This window comes from Mustelus asterias, chromosome 16, assembly GCF_964213995.1.
Source record: "Mustelus asterias chromosome 16, sMusAst1.hap1.1, whole genome shotgun sequence".
NCBI classification, from domain to species: Eukaryota; Metazoa; Chordata; class Chondrichthyes; order Carcharhiniformes; family Triakidae; genus Mustelus; species Mustelus asterias.
In genome coordinates, this window is record NC_135816.1 from 47,095,029 (window position 1) to 47,111,064 (window position 16,036).

Here is a 16,036-nt window from a genome sequence, read left to right on the forward strand (position 1 = left end):
GCACAACAAAAAGCTTTGACAGCTCATAAACTAAGTCATAACCAAGCAAAGTAACAAGCTCTCAAGCCATGCTCCACTACATATTATTACATCCCAGGGTTAATTGAAAAAAATACAAAGGTCCTATTTTAGGTTTCAGTGCAAAGAATGAAGAAGAATAGATTGTTTTGAAATTGAAACCAAAAGAAGGTATCCTTATGGACATGCTCCTGGGTACTTTAATACTGCAGATATAAACTTACTTCTATTCTTATTTCTAAATTACAACCAATTAAGAAAAGGATACAAGATTTAAACGCCTACCTCTACATTGATAGTGACGTTGACAGTTGATGAAAGTGAAGGAACTCCTAAATCATACGCTTCCACAATTAGAATAATTTTTCCACCTAAAGAAGGTTTCATTTCCTCACGATCTACAGGACCAACTGAACGGAGAATACCCTTGTTCGGATCAATAGTAAAATTATGTTGGTAGTCACCAGCAACAATAGTGTAGCGAATCTCACTGTTATTGGTGCCTTCCTGGTCGTTGTCAAAAGCCTTTACCAAAAAAGAATTTAAAACAAAATTAGGAAGTGGTTTCTTCTCTTTAAATTGCTTCTTATTACTAAGCTTTACCTTTCAGCTATAGAACAATGTGACTCAGTGACCTCTTTATCATGCTGTTAAGGTTCTTGCTCTGTCTCACCTTAATATTTCATGAAATCCTGAATGAATAGTAACATAGGTATACCTTGTCAACCTCCAAAGTTTGACCAGCACACAATCTTTGCTTTTTCAGTTGTAAAGTTGATGCCTCGTGACATTTTCCACAAATTGGTGGAACACGAGGGGTCACTATTGTATTTTGATTATGCCGAGACAAGACATCTTAAATCTGCCTCTTAATCTCAAAAAGAACTGTTAATGAAGCAAAGATGTTCTCAGCACAAATTTGTCTCTAAATCTTATTCAACGCGGCTCACATGGGAAAACCAAAAAATGTTACACTATGAAATAGAGTTGCTCTTTTTAAGATTAAGAAATTGCACATTTGTTTGGACAGATGAGAGGAAACTAACTTTTTCTATTCATTGGAAGTGGACGCCACCAGCAGAATCAGCATTAATTGCCCTTGAACAGAATAGCTTGCTAGGCCATTTAAGAGTCAACCACATTGCTGTGGGTCTGGAGTCACATGTAGACAAGACCAAGTAAGGATGGCCAATTTCCTTCCATAAAGGACATTAATGAACCAGATGGACTTTTACAAAAATCAACAATGGTTTCATGGTCAACATTAGAATTTTAATTCCAGATTTTTATTGAATTGAAATTTCACCATCTGAACACAGGTCCCCAGAGCATTACCCTGGACCTCTAGACTACTAGTCCAGTGACAATACTACTACACCACTGCCTCCCATGCACAACTTTTGACCTAATATTTGTTGCAACATGTATCCCTGAAATCAAAAATATCCCATTCTCTCGAACTAGCTTCACTCAATTTGAAGATAAAATTTGCAAAATTGGAGACATATAAACATGTTGGATTTGAACTTACTTCAATTCTAATGTTTAATTCATTGCCATTGTTTTCCATGATGAATGCAGTATAGGAGTCTCTTGTTAACACTGGAGGGAAATCATTAATGTCTTCCAGGATAATTTCAAGTGCTGTCGTACCTATACGATTTCCACCATCTGTTGCCTGAAGGGTCGCATAATAAACAGGACGTTTCTCTCTATCAAGTGTTGTGCTGTTCTGAACTGTAATTATACCTGTCGTGCTATTGACGTTAAATTCATTTCTTCTGTTAAAACAACAATTAAATGAAATTCAACAGTCTAGAATTCACATTCTTCAGGAAAACATTGTCAAAGTTAGGTAAGTAATGTTCAAATAATATCCCATAGCAAAAATTCCAGTGGTCCATTGTGCATTCCACCTGTTAGTCTTCCCTCACCTTAACTCCATTCTAAATCCCAGATAGTGAGGACATTTACATGTATGAAATGGGCACCCACCTCCAAATCCTAACCCCAGCTGTGGAATTTATCATGCATGGTGGCACAGTGATTAGCACTGCTGCCTCACAGCACCAGGGACCCTGGTTCAATTCCCGGCTTAGGTCACTGGCAGTGTGGAGTCTACACAGTCTCCCCATGTCTGCGTGGGTTTCCACCGGGTGCTCCAGTTTCCTCCATCGTCCGAAAGGTTAGGTTAGGTGCATTGGCCATGCTAAATTCTCCCTCAGTGTACCCACCTGAACAGGCGCTGGAGTGTGGTGACTAGGGGGTTTTCACAGTAACTTCATTGCAGTGTTAATGGAAGCCTACTTGTGACACTAATAAATAAACTTTAACACTTTAAAACACAAATACAGATGAACTATCCCAATGTATCTGCCACTATTCTGCAATGACAGCTTGAAGCTCCAAAATGGGTGATGGGTGCCCAGGCTGAAATTGCCAAGAATGCCCAAGGTCATATTTTGATATCCCTTCAATGGGAACACACGCTTGCTTGGGATTGACTGCAGTTTTAATAGTGCACACTGTGTCCCATATAAACCCGCCACATCAGGTATTTTGCCTTCTTACAAATATACACACTGCTGGCCATAACTGAAGCACTGGTACATGGTAAGATTAGATCAAATTGACTTTGGGATGCTAAGACAGTAGGTCTGCCCGTCCCATGTCACATTACATCTCCTCTCAGTCAGAAATCACCGCAGGACTAAGCATGTTGCAAAGAGAAACAAAAGCCACTTTCATCTTCCCACTCCTCATCTCCTGAGATGGCTACTAAATGCTTCAAAAGGGAAGCAAAGTTTGAAGCTTTTATTTTTGTGGAAATATTTTTGTGCTTTTCTTTCCCCTCAATTTTATTGTCTTCCTCTCCTGAAGATGCTGAATATTGCTGGGTTCACAATTCTGCGGTGTGGATAGCATCCTTGTCTATTTAAATGTGATTGGTACAGTTGGTTACTCAACAATGGAGGCAGAATGGCTAATGATAGTCTGTTGTTGTCTATCACCTTGCATTCAGATTGAGACAGACTATAGATAGAACTGGAGAGTTTGCTGTTTTTTTATGGCGTAGACCTTCATAAAATAGCTTAAGATTTCAGATATGTACGTTTTATCTGAGTTCTGTTGAAGGGTATATACTCGCAATGTCGTATTCTGTCTTGATCTCTTCCTGATGCTACTTAACTGACAGTACATTTCCAGCAAAATGCAAATTAATATTTCTGTTCCTACCAGAGAGTAACTAGGTTGGTCACCAATTTTACATCTCATGCTCATTTTACCAATGGGAACTGTTAAAAAAAACCCGGGTGGGATTTTCCAGCCGGGTTCGCCCCAAGTTCGAAAAATCCTGCCGGAGGTCAACAGACCTTTGCATGATCTGTGTCTTGCCTGCTACAATTCCCGTGGTGGGTGGGATGGTAAAATTCAGCCCCCCTTACTTTTCACAAGTCACCAATGACTTCCATGGCCCAAGCATTTAACTAAGAATAGCTAATTAACTTGTCTCTTTTTAAATCTATCAAAGTCAACTACAAAAGCTATTAATTCCAAAGAATGATTATGAAGTTTTGATATATGAATACATACATGCTCATCGGCAGCAGGCTGTAGGTAATTTGACCAAAAATGCCACTATCAAGATCAGTTGCCTGTAGAACAAGTTTAAACAATAAATATTAATGATGACATTAGCATAAATATTCTAGATTTTTGTATTATGCTTTTAACGAAAGGCTTATTCCAGAGAAGAGTCAATGAACATTTTGGTTAATCCAAACATTTAGTGTATGAGGTTTGCAAGGAAGTATAATTAATTTTAAGGATAAAATAGTGAGCAATATAGGTTCTCATATTGTTTCTTTCTGATATACAGAGAGAGTGATTGTGGTAATCAGGTAATGGTGGAATCAGTCTTTTTGATTGTGATCTTTATGGGGAAGGAGTTGAAATTATTGACTGCAGATGATGGACTCCCTGATGGATCCTGAAGTAGTGGAAAGCACGTTGTGTGAAAACAATGTACTCGAGGCTGATAGTGGGGTATGTTTCTCAAAAACTATTCAGCTGGATGGTCTCTCATAGGCACAGCCCCATTGAAAGCTCCGGGTCCTGTTCCCCACCACACCCCCAAGCCTCCTTCATCTCCTCTTCCTCAGCTCCTCCCTTTTCCTCTTCTTGTGGCTCCTGAGCTTGACCCTCTGGCATACCCACTGCTGGTTACAACTGGTCTCTCATGATCAACAGATTGTGGAGCATGCACAGTGAATCTGAAGACCTTCCTCCTTAAGCTGCTTTCCCCTGAACGACCTCATCTCCTCCTTCATTGTAACTCAAGAACTATCTTGGCCATATTGGAGACTCTTTAAAGTACCCAGGAAAAGTCATCTCCATTATGTTAATTTGGCTTGCGTGTAAATATATTGGGAGTGATTTTCCCACTCGTTTTTTGGGTGTACTTAGTTAAATGGTTTTCCAGCACTTTGTACTTCACAGAGTGCAATGTAGCAGTCCCCCCCTACCACCAGTACTGATCAGCCCCCCAGTAGGCCCTGTCCTCTCAGGCTACGGCCCCATTGGCACTGCCTGGTGGGCGTGCCAGGCTGACACTGCCAGGGTGCCTGGTGGGCAGTGCCAGGGTGCCAGGCTGACATTGCCAGATTGGCACTGCCCAAGGGGCACCACCCATGCCTGTGACCTCCTGGGAGGGCCTGAATGGCCTCTGCCCCTACCAGCAAGGTCTTCACGTCTGGTACCTGTTGATGGGGACCAGCTTTAATCCCCGCTGGTGGGAAACTCTCCCGGCAGGGGATGGGGGGAGACATTAGTGAGATCAGACAATACCGTCCAGAGCTCGGCATGGATATAAAGTTCTCTGGCATGAGGCTGATTACGTTTTTTAAAATGGCCAAGGAAAGTTGCAATCGGCTGGACATCAGTTGTGAATCCCGCCACAGGCCCCACGTTGACATTTCCCGGCCCGCTGTGCTACTCAAGCAATGCAGTGGGCCGGGAAAATTGTTCCCATTATTTCAGGGAGTTAGAGTAAAGATGCATTATTTCAGCTTAGATTAAATAGAGGTAAAATAAAACTTACATTAACAATTCCAACTTCAGTTCCAATGGCTGCATGTTCTTTCACACTGAGGATGTATGTTTGACTTGGAAATTCTGGGCTGTGATCATTAATGTCTTCAATGTTGATTGTAAGATTCGCGGTAGCGCAACATTTGGTCGGATTGGTCGTATCATTTGCTACAATCTAGCAAAGAATTTTAAAATAAATCATTATTCAGTTAACACTCTGCACACTGGGTTGATTTTTTTATTCATTCGTGGAACATGAATGAATGGCTGGGGCCAGCATTTATTGCCAATCCCTAGTTGCCCAAGGGCAATTAAGAGTCAGAAAAATTGCTGTGGCTCTGGAGTTACATGTAGGCTAGCCCAGGTAAAGAAGGCAGATTTCCTTCCCTTAAGAACATTAGTGTACCAGATTGTTTTTCTGACACTCGACAATGATTTCATTGTCATCAATAGATTCTTAATTCCAGATTTTTTTTAATTGAATTCAAATTGCATCATCTGTCATGGCGGGATTTGAGCCCAGGTTCCCAGAACATTCGCTGAGTTTCTGGATTAATTAAGTAGGGATTATACCACTATGCCATTGCCTTCCAATTGCCAATTGTTATTACATGCCAAATAATGTTGTTGCTAAGTCTCACCTATCTCATATGAGTGACCACTTCATAATTATTTTAGCTCTCTGATGGCAACTTATTCTGTCTTTAAATTGCCCTTTAGTTCCAATGCCAGACTGATAAATTTTGACATGCCGTTACCAAAAGATAATAATTGAAACAATTTGCACAAAGATATTTAACATTGAACAAACATCCCAATGGAGAGATAGTCAATGCAGCGAGAAAAAAGATACTTGTTTCACTCAGGGGAGAAACACAGGCAGAGGCCCTGATTTTACTGGCACGCCCGCCCCGAGGCTCGCAGAATGGCATGCTCCGTTGGCCACGGGCATGATCTTATGAGCCTCGGGTGGGTGTCCTGGTAAAATTCCGGCCAGAGTGTTTAAAAGCAGGAATGAAGGGGTGGGCTTGAAGGACCTTTCAGAGAAATGCAAATTACAGATGGAAATTACAGAGATTAAGTTAGCCAGGAAGAAAAAAACAGATGAACATTTCAAAATTGAGTTGCCGTGGCACCAGAAGCTGATGTAAGTCAGTGTGGGCTAAGGTGATGGGTAAGTGGGACTCTGATGCAAGTTAGGGTAGGGGCAGAGGTTTTTGCTGAATGAGCTCAAGTTACAGAAGGTGGGCAATAGAGTGAGGGGAGTGAAGAGAAAGCAGTGAGCAAGAGAGCATTGAAATGGTGAAAAAGACTTGGTGAGGGTTTCAGCAGCAGAAGAGTTGAGGTGGGCTTGGGGGTGCGTGCTGTTTTACAGGTAAAAGTAGGCAATCCACATGATGGAAAGGATTTGGGAGGGACTCTCAAGTCAAACACAAATGAGGGGTGATCTTATAGAGGTCTATAAAATAATGAGGGGCATAGATCAGCTAGATAGTCAATATCTTTTCCCAAGAGTAGGGGAGTCTAAAACTAGAGGGCATCGGTCTAAGGTGTGAGGGGAGAGATACAAAAGGGTCCAGAGGGGCAATTTTTTCACACAGAGGGTGAGTGTCTGGAACAAGCTGCCAGAGGTAGTAGTAGAGGTGGGTACAATTTTGTCTCTTAAAAACGTTTAGACAATTACATGGGTAAAATGGGTATAGAGGGATATTGGCCAAATGCGGGCAATTGGGACTAGCTTAGGGGTTTAAAAAAAAAGGCGGCATGGACAAGTTGGGCCAAAGGCCTGTTTCCAAGCTGTAAACCTCTATGACTCTATGACAAATAAGAAACACTTTGGTTCATTTTGAGACACTGGTGCATGACACAGGGTGGAATCAATGTCCAGGAAAAGGAGTTTATGATGGAGGTTGAAGATGATGGCTTCAGTCTGCTCATGTTTAGCTGGAGGAAATCGTGCTTCATTTCAAGCTGGGTGTCAGCCAAACAGTCTGACAAAACAAAGGTTTTTGATGGGCTAGACAGAAGGTGGAGGGATACAGCTGGATGTCAGCATAAGTGTGGAAGCTGATATCATCTCTGCTGGTATTGGTAAGTGGCAGCTTATAGAATCATAGAATCCCTGCAGTGCAGAAGGAGGCCAATCGGCCCATCGAGTCTGCAGCAACCACAATCCAACCCAGCCCCTATTCCCTTAGCTCCACATATTTACCCTACATGTCCCCGTGACACTAAGTGGCAATTTAACATGGCCAATCAACCTAACCCAGACATCTCTGGACTGTGGGACGAAACCGGAGCACCCGGAGAAAACCCACACAGACACGGGGAGAACATGCAGACTCCACACAGACAGTGATCCAAGCCAGGAATTGAACCCGGGTCCCTGGCACTGTGAGGCAGCAGTGCGGACCACTGTGCCACTGTACCGCCCAGGCAGAAGTGGGATAACGATTATCTGAAGAGAATTCCAGAGATAATGATGCAGGAGGGGAAGAGAAGAAAGCCGTAGGTGGAGATGCTCCCGCTATGATCAGATAGATAAGGGTAGGCTCAGTTAGCTGGACAATTGGAGGAGAGGCATTGGAGGAGGATTGTGTGACCAGCTAAAAGCAGCGAGAGGACATTGAGGATGAGGAGGTACACTGATTGTGGGCACTGTTTCAGAAAAACACGTTTGTGACTTTGGTTAAGGCTATTTCAGTGCCGTGCAGAAACCTGACGGATTGAGGAGATTCAAAAGGAGTTACGGGAAAGATGGGCATGATTTGGGGGCATCTCCATGTTCAAAGGGAGTTATAAATCTTCCAATGTGTCAGCAGTTCATTAAAGTAATGATAAATTCAGAAACCTGTGCAGTCTTTTAAGTGTGAGCATACAGAACTCTGTCTTCCTCCACATTACTAGACATGCAAGCCCTGCTCAAATGTTGTTGTGGGTGAATGGGAAGATGCATTATGATGATGGTACGGATCAAGAATTCTTTATCAGTAAATCCAAAAACCGAACTCATCCAAGACCACACTTACTTTTAACTTCATCAACTTTTAGCACAGCAAGTCCCTGACTCAAGCCAACACAAGCCGAGCCGACAAAAACCTCATCAACCACACCCAACCTCTGGTGTGGCAGGTCCAGTTGTTTTTCTGCATATTGACACTCTGAACTCTCTCCTATGATCAGAATTGCAGATGGCACCAATGGTTGGGAATCTATTACTCTATATTTATTATTCGGTGATACATCTTACTTTTCTAGCCATTTTATTTACTTTAGTCCATAACTAGACTAGGCGTAGGCTAGTAAGTAGGCCTACTCCTATAGGCAGTATCCAAAAAACCCAAATTATCTGAAATTGGAAACATGATTGGACCCGAGGATTTCAGATAACGGATCCTTGATCTGTATTAGTAAAGAATTTTATTAGCTCAAGCTAAGTTTGACCAGGAAATGGAAGTGACTAATTCTGATTAATGAGGGAAAAAATCTTTGCCAGAAAAATTCAAATCCTAATTTTAATGTTTTACTGTCCAATACTCATGTCTTGTGAAACCCCATTCAAGGTGGGAAAAGTTTAAAAGCTTGAATTACTACAGAACCATTGAATGTATAAATATTATAGACAAGGTCTATTTATACTGGCTGCCTCCATAAATATGCTGATACAATTCTGGAGATGAAAGTTTGCAACTGAAATAAATGGATACATTATCCATCATACTTTATATTCTTTATAAGCCAGCTCCTATTTATCATCACTGCATCATTCCACCTTCAAAGCATTGCTGACCTCTCTCCCTATCTCAGCTAAGGGCTTCACGGTGGTACAGTGGTTAACACTGTTGCCTCAAAGCATCAAGGACCCCGATTCAATTCCGACTTTGGGTGACTGTGTGGAGCTTGCACGTTCTCCCTCTGTCTGTTTGGGTTTCCTCCGGGTGCTCCAGTTTCTTCCCACAGTCCAAAGATGTGCAGGTTAGGTGGATTAGCCATGCTAAATTGCCCCTTAGCGTCCCAAGATGTGTAGGATAGGGGGATTAATGGGGCAAATGCTTGGGGTTACAGGAATAGGGTTGGCTCTTTCAGGGAGTTGGTGCAGATTCAATGGGCTGAATAGTCTCCTTCTATAATGTAGGCATTTGATGATTCTATCTAGCGCTCTTCCTACTTTGCCATGTCCAGACATAACTGTTCTAATGCCATCCTTGCTGCCCTTCTGTTCTTCAACCTCCCAGATTGTCGAAAATTCAACTGCCCACATGCCATCCGACACAAAGTTTCATTCCATTTTATTGTTAAATCCTGAAACTCAGCTATGAATTTCTCCAAGGTCTTGTCAACCTTATCTGGGCAATCTCCTCTATCTCTATCACCTCCCCAGAATACTGTATTTCTTTTGGCTCTGGTGTAGGCATTATACACTCCCTCCCTTTTCTTTTGCCCCACCATTATTGGAACAGCTTTCAGTTGTCTCAGTGCCACTCCTTTAGACTCCTCAAACCTCTCTCTCTCCAGCTTTAACCACTACTGCGTTCCCCCCCCCCCCCCCACCACCCCTTCTCCCCCCCAATACACACACACACAAAACACAGCTAAGCTCATCCTTTCACTCCATTCTTGTATTAGCACCCCTTTTCATCCACACCTATTCCTGGAGTACTTTGGCACATTTCTCTATGTCGAAGGAACTTTGTAATTGCAGGCTGATGTTTGTTTAAGAAATGAGACAATGATGCGCAAATTTCAGTCCCAAAAAAGTTTTGAAAAACTATTTTAGTAAGTGATGTATGTAGATTTAGTAATTAGCAACAAGAGGAAATAACATCCTTGACCTCATCCTTACCAATCTGCTGGCTGCAGATGCATCTGTCCATGATGATATCGGTAAGAGTGACCACCACACAGTCCTTGTGGAGACAAAGTCCCACCTTTACATTGAGAATAACCTCCATCGTGTTGTGTAACACTATCACTGTAACACTATCACCGATCTAGCAACTCAAGGCTGGGCATCCATGAGGTGCTGTGGGCCATCAACAGCAGCGGAATTGTACTCCAGCACAATCTGCAACCTCATGGCCCGGCATATCCCCCACTCAACCATTACCATCAAGCCAGGGGATCAACCCTGGTTCAATGGAGAGTGCAGGAGGGCACGCCAGGAGCAGCACCAGGCATACCTAAAAATGAGGTGTCAACCTGGTGAAGCTATAAATTAGGACTTGTAAGCCAATCAGCAAAAACAGCAAGTGATAGACAGAGCTAAGCGATCCCACAACCAACAGATCAGATCTAAGCTCTGCAGTCCTTCCACATCCAGTCGAGAATGGTGGTGGACAATTAAACAACTCACTGGAGGAGGAGGCTCCACAAATATCCCCATCCTAAATGATGGAGGAGCCCAGCACATCAGTGCAAAAGATAAGGCTGAAATATTCGCAACAATCTTCAGCCAGAAGTGCCGAGTGGATGATCCATCTCGGCCTCCTCCAGTGGTCCCCAGCATCTCAGATGCCAGCCAATTCGATTCACTCCACATGATATCAAGAAATAGTTGGAGGCACTGGATACTGCAAAGGCAATGGGCCCTGATAACATTCCGGCAATAGTATTGAAGACTTGTGCTCCAGAACCTGCCGCTCCCCTAGCCAAGCTTTTCTAGTACAGTTACAACACTGGAATCTACCCAACAATGTGGAAAATTGCCCAAGTGTGTCCTGTACACAAAAAGCAGGACAAACCCAATCCGGCCAATTACCGCCCAATCAGTCTAATCTCGATCATCAGTAAAGTGATGGAAGGGGTCATCAACAGTGCTGTCAAGCAGCACCTGCTCAGCAATAACCTGCTCAGTGACGCCCAGTTTGGGTTTCGCCAGGGTCACTCAGCTCCTGACCTCATTACAGCCTTGGTTCAAACATGGACAAAAGAGCTGAATTCCAGAGATGAGGTGAGAGTGACAGCCCTTGACATCAAGGCTGCATTCGACCAAGTGTGGCATCAAGGAGCCCTAGTGAAACTGGAATCAATGGGTATAAGGGTGCAAACTCTCCGCTGGTTAAAGTCATACCTGGTACATAGGAAGATGGCTGTGTTTGTGGAGGGTCAGTCATCTCAACTCCATGACATCTTTGCAGGAGTCCCTCAGGGTAGTGTCCTAGGCCCAACAATCTTCAGCTGCTTCATCAATGATCTTCCCTCTGTCATAAGGTCAGAAGTGGGGATGTTTGTCGATGATTGCACAATGTTCAGCACCATTCACGACTCCTCAGATGCTGAAGCAGCCCATGTTCAAATGCAACAAGATCTGGACAATATCCAGCTTTAGGCTGACAAATGGCAAGTAACATTCACGCCACACAAATGTCAGGCAATGACCATCACCAATAAGGGACACTCTGACCACCGCCCCTTGACATTCAACCATGTAACCATCACTGAATCCCCCACTGTCAACATCCTTGGGGTTACCATTGACCAGAAACTCAACTGGACTCACCACATAAACACAGTGGCTACAAGAGCAGGTCAGAGGCTAGGAGTACTGCAGCGAGTAACTCACCTCCTGATTCCCCAAAGCCTATCCACCATCTACAAGGCACAAGTCAGGAGTGTGATAGAATACTCCCCACTTGCCTGGATGGGTGCAGCTCCAATAACACTCAAGAAGCTTGACACCATGCGAGACAAAGTAGCCCGCTTGATTGGCACCACATCTACAAACATTCAATCCCTCCACCACCAAAGCACAGTAGCAACAGTGGGTACTATCTACAAGATGCACTGCAGCAATTCACCAAAAATCCCTAGACAGCACCTTCCAAACCCATGACCACTTCCATCTAGAAGGACAATGACAGCAGATAACTGGGAACACCACCACCTGCAAGTTCCCCTCCAAGCCACTCGCCATCCTTATTTGGAAATATATCGCCGTTCCTTCACAGTCACTGAGTCAAAATCCTGGAATTCCCTCCCTAACGGCATTGTGGGTCAACCCACAGCACATGGACTGCAGCGATTTAAGAAGGCAGCTCACCAACACCTTCTCAAGGGCAACTAGGGATGGGCAATAAATGCTGGCCTAGCCAGTGATGCCCAGGTCCCACAAATGAATAAAAGAAAAGTTAAAAGTTAAAATAGTCTGAAAAATTGTCATTCTTATGAGACCCAGGAAAACCCAAAGGAGCAAAAATTGTTTTTTTTTTTTTAAAAAGCACAGAATTGGCATGAGTGAATCAACAATCTGTTTTAAACTGCATCTAATCTGAATATAGAGTGTGATGTAAAGTGGCAGCTGGTCCACTAACATCTGTTTTCCGCTTTTCCAATGCATAATTGCATTTCCCCCAACAGCTCTTCACTGTAAGTAATAACAATATTAGTGTTAAGAGAAAAAAAATAACTATGTAACTTTCTGAAAAATGATATTTATATTATTTGAAAGAAAGGTTACCTCAATGTGTATAACATTCCTCTGTTCATAATCAACAGCAGATGAGTTTCTTACAGTTATCTGTACCATTCCTACATTTATGATAACTTTTGGATTAACTTCGAAAACTGATGCATCTTTTCCACGGAGGGACAAAACAAAGGTTCCATTCATACCCTGTAGTAACATTCCAACATTGTTATTTTATGCAGAAACAACACAGATGAAATAAAATTGCTGCTCGAGTTTTCAGCAGAGGTTTAAAGCATAATCACATATTGGAACAATGCAAATTGCACAACTCGGCTTTGTATCAAACTGTCTTCCCCATCAACAATCTAAGTGAGGTTCCTGTCAGCATTACAATTAAAGCAAAATACTGCGGATGCTGGAATCTGAAAGAAAAACAGAAAACGCTGGAAAATCTCAGAGGAATTTCACAATAACTTCATTGCAGTGTTAATGTAAGCCTTTCTTGTGACTAATAAATAAACTTTAACTTTTAAAGGTCTGACAGCATCTGTGGGGAGAGAATAAAGCCAATGTTTTGAGTCTGGATGACCCTTCATAGAGCTAGAAGGGTCTGACAAAGGGTCATCTAGATTCAAAAGATTGTCTCTATTCTCTCCCCACAGATGCTGTCGGACCTGCTGAGATTTTCCAGCATTTTCTGTTTTTGTTCCCATCAGCATTGTCTCCAGTAATCCAGCAACTGCACCTGATCTCTACTCTGTCCTCACGGAGGTGCAGATCTGAGAATTATCCAACAATTATGCCCTTGTCTTTAGGAAGTTTATTAGATGTAACATTGTCTCACATTACTTGCTACAAAAAGAATACATCATACAGCAGTTTACTTTTAACCGACTAACAATGTTAAGTATCAAAAAATTTAGTAGATGCTATAGAAGTTTAACTCAAACATCATGATGCAGTTCTCCTGTTGGGACCTGAGTAAAACCAGCTGATACTGAGATACCCTGGTCACTGGACATGGTTGGTGAAGCAGGAGCAGAGAGGGGAGCGAAATCCGAGGGAGGCAGGGTGTGACCAGACCAGCAACAGGCTGCAGTATTTTGGAATAGCCAGGAGAAGCACTTGCGGCTCCTACGGAAATTAAACTATTGAAATGTTTTCTTCACAATTTCATGGCAACCTCCTGGGGTTGCTTTAAAGTTACCAGAAGCACATGCAAATCTACTACTTGGATGTTTCAAATATAATCCTGAAGTATACAGTGTGAGTTGAAAAAGATGCAAAGTATAAAAATATATGAATTGTATGACATTAGAATTGTGTACCTGATCAGGATCACGAGCCACTATAGTTAAATGCTCTATTGGCACTCCTGTGGAGAAGTGCTCAGGAATTGAAGTGTTAAATGAATTTACTTTTGCACTTTCAGTAAAATTACAAGGGTCAAGATTGCAGTTATAGAAAGCAGGTGTGTTGTCGTTGATATCGGTCACTGTGATGGATACACTTGTATTTGAAGAGGCAATGGCTCCATTGACATCAAGATGTCTCTCTGTGGCCTAGACAAGAAAGAAATTTACACTGAAATTAGATGCATTACAAAGCCGGGGTTTTGAAGATAAATCCAAAAAGTAAGAATTGCCAATGTTTGTGCATTCATGGGCTGCTGATCTGCCATTGTAGCTTAGCTTTCTTTGTCAGTTTTGCAGTCGCTTGTACTTTCCATTTTGAGTTGATCTTCCAGGAATAGAAAGTCAGATTTCAAATTCTAACCTTAGTTGTCACTTGAATTCAGCTAATCATGACAGTATATTAGTTCTTAGTTAGGCTTTTGGGGGTGCTTTTCATTGGTACAATACTACATTCAGGAAAAGAGAACACTAATCAAGATCAGCTAACATACTCTACTAAGTGCATCTTTTGTTTGATGAAATGTTGCAACACAGACACAAGTTAGTGATTCAATGTAATAGGGCTCTTCACCTGGCAAAGAAAAATATTGACAACCGCTGCAGAGAGTAGAAAGACTATGACCATTCGGCCAAGAGGAAGCATTAATAATAAAAATAGGAAAAGGATAGATTGAGAAGCCAAGAGTGACCTGAAAAACGATATGGTACAAAGTGCAGAACATAATGGCAAAAGATTCATCCAGCAAGCTGGTAGTCATGGTCAAAATCAAGTACAAAAGGATCATTTACAATTGAAAATCAGGATGACAGTAACTTGGTTTAGCAATTTTAGTAAATTTGTGTCTGGGGCATGGGCAGCATTGGCAAAGTGACATTGATTGTCTTTCTCAGTTTTCCTGAGAAGGTGATGGTGAACATTTTCCTTGAAATGCTCCAGACCTTGTGCTAATGGTATTGAGTAAGGGGTAGTGCCGGCTGAGTCTGGGGTAGTGCCGGCTGACTGGAAAACAGCTACTGTTACGCCGCTGTTTAAAAAAGGAAGTAGACAAAAGGCGGGTAACTACAGGCCGGTTAGCTTAACGTCCGTAGTTGGGAAGATGCTAGAGTCCATTATTAAAGAGGAAATAACAGAGCACCTGAATAAGAATGGTTCGATCAAGCAGACGCAGCATGGATTCATGAAGGGAAAGTCGTGTTTGACGAATCTACTGGACTTTTATGAAGATGTCACTAGTGCAGTCGACAGAGGGGAACCGGTGGATGTGGTGTTTTTAGATTTCCAGAAGGCGTTCGATAAGGTGCCTCACAAAAGGTTGCTGCAGAAGATTGGGGTACACGGAGTTAGGGGTAAGGTGTTGGCGTGGATTGGGGATTGGCTATCTAACAGGAAGCAGAGAGTTGGGATAAATGGGTGCTTTTCTGGTTGGCAGTTGGTGACCAGTGGCGTGCCGCAGGGATCGGTGCTGGGGCCTCAATTGTTTACCATTTACATAGATGATCTGGAGGAGGGGACTGAATCTAGGGTATTCAAGTTTGCTGATGACACGAAGGTGAGTGGGAAAGCGAATTGCGTGGAGGACGCGGAAAGTCTGCAGAGAGATTTGGATAGGCTGAGTGAGTGGGCGAGGATCTGGCAGATGGAATAGAAAGTTAGCAAATGTGAGGTTATGCACTTTGGAAGAAATAATAGTAAATTGGAATATTATTTAAATGGAGAAAAATTACATCGTGCGACTGTGCAGAGGGACCTGGGGTCCTTGTGCACGAATCGCAAAAATTCAGTCTGCAGGTGCAGCAGGTGATCAAGAAGGCGAATGGAATGTTGGCCTTTATCGCGAGGGGGATAGAATATAAAAGCAGGGAGGTCTTGCTGCAACTGTACAAGGCACTGGTGAGGCCGCAACTGGAGTACTGTGTGCAGTTTTGGTCCCCTTATTTGCGAAAGGATATATTGGCCTTGGAGGGAGTGCAGAGAAGGTTCACCAGGTTGATACCGGAGATGAGGGGTGTAGCTTATGAGGAGAGATTAAACAGATTGGGTCTGTGCTCGTTGGAGTTTAGAAGGATGAGGGGTGATCTTATAGAGACATGTAAGATAATGAAG

At 42.7% G+C, this 16,036-nt stretch overlaps 1 protein-coding gene across 1 annotated transcript in view; it reads right to left on the minus strand.

Annotated features, from left to right (window-relative positions):
- Positions 1-16,036, minus strand: part of cdhr2 (cadherin related family member 2) — a 135,799-nt gene that overhangs the window by 50,563 nt on the left and 69,200 nt on the right. The window contains exons 12-17 of the mRNA XM_078231042.1: positions 13,846-14,079; positions 12,566-12,721; positions 5,120-5,284; positions 3,613-3,674; positions 1,550-1,799; positions 304-543 (exon numbers count right to left, since the gene is read on the minus strand). Of these exons, the coding sequence (XP_078087168.1) occupies positions 304-543; positions 1,550-1,799; positions 3,613-3,674; positions 5,120-5,284; positions 12,566-12,721; positions 13,846-14,079 (1,107 nt within the window). The remainder of the gene's footprint in view (positions 1-303; positions 544-1,549; positions 1,800-3,612; positions 3,675-5,119; positions 5,285-12,565; positions 12,722-13,845; positions 14,080-16,036) is intronic.